Source organism: Balaenoptera acutorostrata, chromosome 10 (genome assembly GCF_949987535.1).
Source record: "Balaenoptera acutorostrata chromosome 10, mBalAcu1.1, whole genome shotgun sequence".
NCBI lineage: Eukaryota > Metazoa > Chordata > Mammalia > Artiodactyla > Balaenopteridae > Balaenoptera > Balaenoptera acutorostrata.
Genome location: NC_080073.1, coordinates 44786003 through 44795648, shown reverse-complemented (window position 1 = coordinate 44795648; position 9646 = coordinate 44786003). Strand labels below are relative to the sequence as shown.

At 44.4% G+C, this 9646-nt stretch overlaps 1 protein-coding gene across 1 annotated transcript; it reads right to left on the bottom strand.

The window, feature by feature from the left end:
• Positions 1-3890: 3890 nt before the first annotated feature.
• EIF1B (eukaryotic translation initiation factor 1B) lies at positions 3891-6629 on the bottom strand. Its single transcript, XM_007193426.2, has 4 exons — positions 6346-6629; positions 5240-5403; positions 4922-5023; positions 3891-4549 (listed from the first exon to the last, which is right to left on the bottom strand). Exons 1-4 carry the CDS (start codon positions 6374-6376, stop codon positions 4505-4507), a joined length of 342 nt encoding a protein of 113 aa, XP_007193488.1. The 5' UTR covers positions 6377-6629; the 3' UTR covers positions 3891-4504.
• Positions 6630-9646: the final 3017 nt, after the last annotated feature.

The following is a 9646-nucleotide window of genomic DNA, read 5'->3' as shown; positions in this document are numbered from 1 at the left end:
TGGATTGCAATAATAAGGCATTGGCTAGACCAATTTCTGCATAACATTTGAGGGATGACAAAATTAAACCTGTCAGCTGGTGCTTTAATGATGCCTGCAACAACCTAAACCTCCTGTAATTTACTGACAACTGCCAAGAGCAATCAAGTTTTTAAAATGGCCACAAGGGGGTGTTAAAGGACTACATACCTGCTCTAATCATCCCCTCCCTCTTTCCACCCTTTCTAGTCCTTACTTCAAGAATCATCCCCTATATACCCTATGTTGTTTCATTTCAACAATCTTAGTTTATCGAGTAGGTTGCTACTGGTTCTCATAGTTTAATCTGAATATCAGGCTTATGTTTCCTGAGTTTTTAGCAAGTTAATGGCAATTAGGCACTCAGTGTGGATGTTTGTGACCAGGGAGTAGTTGGGCCTTTTTCCTACTTCAAGGAAGTATACTGCTCTCTAAATCCTTGGTGATGTTTTCCCCATGGAATTTGTCATGATCGACATGGATTAAAGTACTTTCTGATTTTACCTCTGCTCTCCTTTATGTTGTTCCTTGCCCAGTGACTGAGGAGATGGGTCTGGGGTCCTGATAATGGACGAAAGACACATGGAGACAAACCTGGGGGTTACAGCTAGTTTCCTTCTGGACCATTCTGTAGGCTTAGAGACCCTTCAGGATAGAGCAGAGGGCTGCAGCAGTAGCTCAGCTTGGGGGTCAAGATCACTTAGATTCCCAGCAGGGGATTTTAGCTTTGAACTTTAGTCCCCTTTGTGCATTGAATGAATGGTGCTTATCTCTATGTAATTGCTTTCTGCATGAAAAGTAGTCTGCAGGTTGTTCACTGGTTTGAGATGAAGGCACAACGATTCAGATCATGCCCTCAGTTCATGGGCAGATCTATTGTTTCTCCTGCTAGGTTCAAAACCAGACTTACGAGCTAACAGGTGAGCCACCCACCTCACACTGGCACCCTCACTGCCAATGCTGAGTTTAAATTGCCCTTTAAGTTCCCCATATAGGCCAGAGAATCCCCACAGGCCGCATGTCATCTGACACAATGCCTGGATTAGGAACATCCAAGGACAGCTTGGTATTCCCTCCTCTACTGGCAGTAGTTCCACCCTGAATGGTTTTCCAGGAGTGAAGAAATACAGCCATTCCTCTGGTTTATGACTTTTCTTTTTCCAAGCTTCCACTATCCAGATGAAAAGGGAGTGAAAGGCCCGCATAACCTTGCGAAAGGAGCTGTCAATGCTGAAGGCGCCTTACATGGTTTTGTTCCTGCTTAATTCTGGCTGATTCACTTGGCCCCTTGATCCCAGACAAGCACAATGTTGCCTGGCTATCGCCTGCCTGTCAAGCAAGGGCAGCTGGTTGCTGTCCACTGCAAGTGAGAATTCTTTGTTTTTAGATACGGCAGGGCCACGCCTGCCTCACTTCCTTCCCACATGGAATTCTGGCTTGGTGTGGGAAACTTCATAGGCCCAGTGGTACAAGTTTGTGTGGGCAATCTAATGAGCTTGATTTTTCCTGAGTTCTAACTGCCCATTCCCTTAGCTGGAGCCCAGCTGGTGACAGGAGGCACACAGAAGTCTGTTACCATTCTGTTTGTCTCAAGTTATTTTGGTTAACTGCATCCTGATTGGGACTAGAACTATTCCTTCCATAAGATCAGAGCTGCCCCCTTTCTAGGGTGGTTCAGAGAACAGCTCTTACTTGAGTTCCTAAACAGGAAGAACAGGCTGCACCCCCAGGCTTTCCTCTGCCTTGTGTGGGGCCCAGATCTCGTGGGGACAAGATTGAGGGCACAGGACATCGTTGCTATAGCAGCAGTTTACTCGGCTGTGCCTCAGCCAACCAAAGGTCGGTTTCCTACTGGCTTCACCAAGGCCTCAGCTGAACCTAGAGGTCTAGGGACAATCTACTAGTCCTCTACTCGGTAGTTTTCGTTTCGCACTGTCAAAGTACAGACCACTAAAAAAACTGCAGATCACAATCTCCCCACACAGGAGACACAAGGAGATACCGTTTGGCTGGTTATTTTAACTGCATTTGTAGGGCATATTCTCCCTCCTGTTATACAATGCCATCTAGTCCTTTTTGCAGACAAGTGTTGCAGTCCCTGAAGTGGACAAGAGCGTTGAGCTATGTCCTTAGGTATCTCTGAGGCTCCCAGACAGCTTTCCCACATGAGGGGATTTGACTTTGACTGGTTTCAGTAAAATTGCAGAAATCTGTAGCTATTTCCATTGCACTGCTCAAAGACAAGGGTGCACGATACTGTTCTCGCTCCAAGGATGGGGACTGCCCTACAGGTGACAAGTCCAATCAGGTATATGGGGCTCACAGGTTGAGGGATCAGAAAGAGGTGCTCCTCACAAAATCCAGAGTGAAGTATTACTCAAGGCTTTTGATCCCATCTAGTAGGAGTGGCCTGACACATGAAGTGATGGCCAAGAGCTTATCTGTGGGGGCCAAGAGGAGGGGCCTTTTTCTTTCCATCTAACGAGGTTTCCCTTGTCCTGTCCACCTTCTTGTTCAATCAGTCTCAACAGACAGTTCTTTTCTGGGCATTACCTCAGATCTTCATAGATGAAGGAACACCTGAATGTGCGTGTTAGTGTAAATTTTCTGCTTTATCATTTTCATAACGATTTCCATAGCACCTCTCAATGTGAGGTGGAATCATTACAAAATGTTACAGGTAGAAAAGTGAGGCTTTCTCAATTAAGCTGGAAAATTCTCCCACGCCGCTTGATCTTCTTGGTCATGTTATACTGTTTTCCAGAAATCAGCTTACCAAATTTGGCACTATATTCTGGTGTACTCACTTCTCAATATTCCCAGTCTTTCTTGATTAGAGGTACGATGGGGTGAGAATGTAACAAAACCTATTACTTAAGTATCCTTCAGAGGTAAACTCTGTGGGGGCTGATTTTGTTTTTCCAAAAGCAGCACCATCAAAACAGGAGGAAAGGTTAAGCTGGTACAGAATGCAGTGACATTTTTCACGCCATTATCCCACTGCATTAAGCTAAAAAGCACACATCTATACAATAGTTCCCTTCTTATCCGAGATTTCATTTTCTGCAGTTTCAGTTACCCATGGTCCAAAACAAAATTAGATGGAAAATTCTAGGGATAAACAATTCATAGGTTTTATATTGAGCACTATTCTGGGTAGCGTGAAGAGATGGAATCTTGCACCATTCTGCTCCATCTGGGTGAGACATGATTCATCCCTTTCTCCAGCGTATCCACACTGTATATGCTATCTGCCGCTTAGTATAGGAAAAAACATAATATATATAGGGTTTGATACTATCTGCAGTTTCAGACATCCATTGGGGGTCTTGGAATGTATCCCCTTTGGATAAAGAGATGACTACTGTAGATGTATTTCTCTGCCTTGGCTAAATGGTTTTAATGATACAGCTTGTGTAACTGAGCAAATAATCACAGCTCAATAAAAAGCAGAAGTCTGGAACTGAAGAGGATGAGCTGCAGAAATCTTGTAATTAAGAACCACGAATTCTCTTATTTCTCACCCTACCCCCAACCCCCATGCACCACTGCCCTTGGCTCTTACTTCCTCTGGTGAATACCAAACCGTGACTTAGTGAAAGAACATGGCTTTTCTGGCTGGAAGCCCTTGGCTGGCACCCCAACTCTGTCACTTTCTAGCACTCTAGGGAAGTTAACCCTAACCCCAATGCCTTCCATCTGTAGAACAGTGGTACCACCCACCCACCCACACTTGCAGGGCATTGCCTGTGACTAAATTTATTTTACGTCAGGAACCTACTTTACTGTCTGGCACTTAGGGATAGACTTGTGTTAGCACCCCACTAACATAACCAATAAAAATAAATAAAATAATTCTCTGTGCTAATACGTAAGTTTAAACTATGCTTCATTTTCTTTTCAAAAATTTAACAGTACATTCCGGCAAATTCTTGGCTCTGAGTTTATACTGTTTCTACTCATTTTTAAGTAAAGAACAAAATTACACATATAACAAAGGTTCTCCTCTAACTCGTCACAGCATCTGAAATCAACTGGAAAGAATACACAGAATGAGACAATTATGAAAGACAAACTATGTGTATATTACTTGCTTAGATCTGGGAGCCTAACTGCTCACAAAAGGATTCATAGGTTTTTTTTTTATTGTTAAGCTGCAACATACATGGTTTAATACAACAAAAAAATTTAATCAAGTGAAAAGTAATAAACTGAACAATAAACAAATAAACACTCAAAAAAAATATTTTCCATTGGAAACATGTTAAGATGAATACGGGGTTTCATTACCATCTTACTGCAATTTTCTTATGTGTTACTAGTCTACATACCCCATGTTTTCTGTAATCATGCAGATGTGAATGAAAGTTTGAATGATTAAATAAATGAAAAGTCCGTTTACTGCAGAGAATCATTTCACAAGGCAGCCAAACTTGGTTTAGAGAACAAAATTATTCAAGAAATTCTCCACGTATTTAGGTTCATTTTAGAATCCATGAACCTTAAGCTGTTCCTCCTTGACAATGCCAACCTGCAAAATAAAATTTAATTTAGCAGAATCACTCTGAGTAACACATAAATTCATTCCTAAGAAGACAGAGCAGTCATTAAAAAGAATCATTGTTAATAGGTGACTGCAACACTGTATTTGTGGCATAAACTGTTAATAACAAAAACTCAACAAATATTTGAATATCTTGACATTCCACAAAACATCCTAAATGGACACAGGACTGATCAGGTCATTCTAATGACAAAATAAACTGGTACTCCTGCCCAAGTAACTACAACTAATGCGCTCCATCCACATGATTTTTTACTAAGTAGGTAATAATTCACATGGCCCTTAAATACAATTTTAGAAGCAATCTCAAGGTTGTACATAAAGCACCCAGTCACTCACCTCCAAGAGAAACTGGCAAATGTTTTTTCTTTGGTCACCTTGAAGCTGAATAACCTCTCCGTATTCAGGATGTTCAATCACAGTACCATTACAGGCAAATTTCTGGAGAAGTAGATTCAGCATAACTGAGTCAAATACAATGATATTTTATTTTCACCCTAAGATTATCTGGATGTTAATTAAGAGTATGAACACAGTTTTCTTGGGTCCAATCATTTTCACCCACACTGACGGTCAAGTAAAAGGTGTGAACCGTAATCCTATTTAGAGGTGTGTGTCAGTAACTATAGTTTAATCTCTTCTTCCTAATACCTTTACCTTTTTGAAAGCTTTCACAAGTTTCTTCTTGTCATAATCATCTGCAATGCCCTGAACAGTAGTCAGTGTCTTTCTGCCGTTCCGTTGCTGGATTCTTATATGAATGTAATCCTCAGTCCCTGCCGGGAGTAAGTCGTCACCCTTAGTTGCATCAGCAAAGGGGTCTGCAAAGGGATACAAAAAAATCCAAAGCAGGGAAATATCTTTTTAGTCAGTAATTTCCAGATACAGCTACGCTACAATCTAGAAACTCAGCAAAGAAGGTTCTAGTGCTTCTGCTTTCTTTCTGCAGGTGGGGATGTGGGGGAGTACTGATAAGGGCAGGGTATTAATAAAACCTACAAGGTATTTTCACAAAAAGAGATTTTAAACAGGTATGTCCACTGATACCTGAACAGAAAAACGTTGTTACAGATGTTATCGTTGAACATAATCCTCTAATGAGAGAAAAGAGATTTTAAGACCTTAATTTTAGAGCCACTATAAAAATGTGCGTCATCTCGATTACATTCTGATGACAACAGAAACATTCACAGATGCCACCCCAATCATTTAACCCTAACTCTGCCTCGAAAAAAGATACATATATGTATATCAAGAGTAATTTTACCTATTATTACGGAAGTAGAGAAGACTGGCCCACTGCCCTGTAACAGATCAGAGGCCTGATCCGCAGCATCTTTTACTAAATGCGCCCGAGAGCAGCCACGAACAGCCCCGACCGCTAATGAACGCCGATGCCCCAGCCCGAGCCGGCGTCCCCCTGGCGATCAGTGGGCAGGTCTGGGGGCGGAACAGGGTCGCAGAGGTGGCAGGGGGCAGAAGCGAGCGGCAGGAAGGTCCAGGAGCGGGCAGGGGGCGGCACGAGGCCCGCGGCCGGGGCTCCGGGGGCCGTCCTCGGAGAGGGGGTCGCCAGGGGCCCGGTCGCCATCTTCCGGGCACCGAGACAAAGCCCCACTCGGGGTGCGGGGAGGGCGGCCGAGGGCCTTTCCGGGCCGGGGTCCGGCGAGCGGCCCCGGCGAGGGCGGGCAGCGGCGGCCTCCCGGCCGAGAGGCGCGCAGGAGACGTGGGGAGACGGGAGGGGCGGCGGGGCGACCCGCTCTTACCGAAAGATTGGAGGTTCTGGATAGTGGACATGCGATACTAGTGTGAGGCCGGTGAGGGGATAAAATTCCTGCGGGGCCCGCCCGGATCACCGTGTCAGGAGGCGGTAGTGGCGAGAAAACGGAAATAAATAAGGAGACGCTTCGCCCCGGGGTTGGGAAGCGGCTGGATCGGCGGCGGAAGCCGGGAGGAGGCAGGAAGAGGCGAAGGAGGAGGCGGAGGAAGAGGCGGCAGCAACGGATGCGAGGACGCGAAAGAAGAGGCGGCGCTGCGGCTTCTCCGACAAAATGGCCGACGGAGACTATTTAGCCGCGCCCGCCGCCCCTCCCACGTGACCCGCCCGCGCTTGGCGCCCTGGGACTTGTAGTTTTCACGAGGCAAGAGAGCCCGGAAAACCTGGAGCGGGCGGGCTTCCGGGACCTCAATTCCCGGCAGGGAGTGCGCCCCCCAGCGGCGGGCGGCGGGGCCGGGAAGGGTCCAGAGGGCTCCAGAGCCATCTGGCTAGAGCTCGCGGGTCTAGAGCTGTACTCCCCGCGCTCTCGCAGGCTCTCCCTTGACTCGCCTTCTCTCGCGGTACAGTGGCAGCAAGGAGTGTTCGGTGCTGGGGGGGGGGGGGGGGGGTGGATAATCTCCATCAGTCACCCTCGAGGTCTTGGGTAATGTAAGTGAAATCGGGGTACAGGAGCAGAACAAGGTCCCTAATCCCGGCTTTCGGCTTGATGGCTGCCCCTCAGCACCTCCCCTCTTCACCTCCCGCCTTGTCCGGTTGCAGGAACCCTGTTAGTCCCTACCAAGGGTCGAGGTGGGAGCCTCCTGCCCAGGATTGGGCTGCCCTCCGATTCCCTAGCGCGGTGGTTATCAAACTCTAACGTGCATCTCCCCTAGGGCTTAATAAAATACAGACTGATAGACCCCAGAGCTTCTGTTTCAGGACGTCTGGGGTGTGGCCCGAGAATTTGCAAATCTAACAAGTTGCCAGGAGATGCTGACGAACACACCAGAAAATCAGCCCATCAACTTAAATACAGAACCTTGAACAGAAAGGTTAATTGACAGAAGGTTGATTGATACCAGAACAGTAATATCTTCCTATCAAGCTAAACACAGGAGAACAAACCTAAGACTATGGGAATGGGCTCATCCAGGCAGGTGCTTAATTGTCAAACTTGGTTCGCGTTCTGGAAGCAAAGAGATAGACTAAAAGTTCGGGATTCTTAACCTTGTTTTGTGCCATGGCAGTCTTGTGAAGCCTATGGACCCCTTCTCAGAATAATGCCTTAAGTGCATGAAATAAAACATGTAGGATTACAAAGGAAACCTATTATACTAAAATTAAAAACCGTACATTGATAACATAGTATTGCTTCTTTACTAATGCATTAATTAACAAGATCTAGCAGCAGGTCTCACAAAGCCTGGAATTTCAAAAAGGTGATAAAAGATATTTTGAGATGTCTGTAGCATCAGAAGTGTAATATGAAAATATCTGTGACTTCTATGGGTGCAAAGTTACAGATCCTTCAGGTACTACTGGGATGTTGCCAGCATTCATAATGGAGGAAAGGCTAAATTTGGGTTAGAGGTTAGTGAAAATGTAGGTGGAGTCTTTTTTCCCATCCAATTTTAGGAATCCCCCCACCCCCGCCATTTTAGCCATGGACCAAGGATCTGCAGACTCCAAGTTAGGAATACCAGGATTTAATAATCTTTAGTGATTAACTATGATGATAGGTACCATTTATTGAGTGCATACTATTTGCCTGTTGTAAGCTTTATACACAGTATTGTTAATCTTCATAGCCATTCTATGATGTAGTTATTATTCTGTTTATACTCATGTAGAAATGGAGGCTTTCATGGGTTAAATAATTTCCCTAAAAAAATCAAATTTTCAGCTCTCAGGAATTTAACTACATTTTTGGTCTTTTAGTCCTGATTTAAATGAATAACACTTTTATTATCCAAACTAAAGTGTAAAGTTTTAGAGCTGGTTCTAAAGGAGAAACAAACATTTTTTGTTGTTCATTTGTTGATTACACCTACAGTGGTTTTCTGATCTTGTACCTGTATCAGCATGCTTTAAAGTAATTTTTTTAATGTTTTTCTACATCGTCTTTTGTTTTTTTGTTTTTTTAATTTTTATTTATTTATTTATTTTTGGCTGTGTTGGGTCTTCGTTTCTGTGCGAGGGTTTTCTCTAGTTGCGGCGAGCGGGGGCCACTCTTCATCGCGGTGCGCGGGCCTCTCACTATCGTGGCCTCTCTTGTTGCGGAGCACAGGCTCCAGACGCGCAGGCTCAGTAGTTGTGGCTCACGGGCCTAGTTGCTCCGCGGCATGTGGGATCTTCCCAGACCAGGGCTTGAACCCGTGTCCCCTGCATTGGCAGGCAGACTCTCAACCACTGCGCCACCAGGGAAGCCCTAAAGTAATTTTTAATACTACTCTGGATGAAGTTCAGAATAAACAAAATGCATCTCTATTTCTGTTTTCCTTCTTTGTTACTAGACGCCCCAAACCATTTTATATTATGTTATTTCTTAGAAGGAGCCAAGGGTGGTCCAGTCAAGAAAAAAAATAACAACTGAACATAGACAAGTTAAAAAAGATCCAGAAGTCTTTGGGTTTCCATGGTCATTACCCCTGTCAGGAGAGCTCATACTTTCTTAGACCTAGTGTTTGCATCAGAAACCCCCAGGAGCTCAGAAATCTTCAATCAAAGCCAACTATGAATACAGGTTGGATACGTTGTAATTATAATCTGGAAAACTCTTCTGACCCTGGTCACCATTCATAGCCTTTGTGTTTAGACCTGACCATTGAACACTTGTAGTGTAGCTGGTCCAAATTGTGATGTGCCCTCACTATAAAGTACACACTGACCTTTGGAAGACTTAAATTTTCTTAATTTCACCTGCTTTTTTTTACTTCTTAAAATGTGGCTCCTAGAAAATTCAATGTTACATATGGCTCACATACTATTTCTATTGACAGCACTGGTTTAGAGTGAAAGGATTTGACCTATATGTAAAGTTATAAAAGGAACAAATTAAAGCACTTAAAATCTAGTATTTTTAGTTCTAAATGGTACCAGCCTAGTTTAAGGTGATTATTTCCTGCCTTATTTCCGAAGGGAGTTTAGATCACTTGCAGAGAACAGTAGTATTGACTAAAGGAATCAGGGAAGATTAAAAAAAAAAAAATTAATTTAGGGGCTTCCCTGGTGGCGCAGTGGTTGAGAATCTGCCTGCCAATGCAGGGGACACGGGTTCGAGCCCTGGTCTGGGAAGATCCCTCATGCCTCGG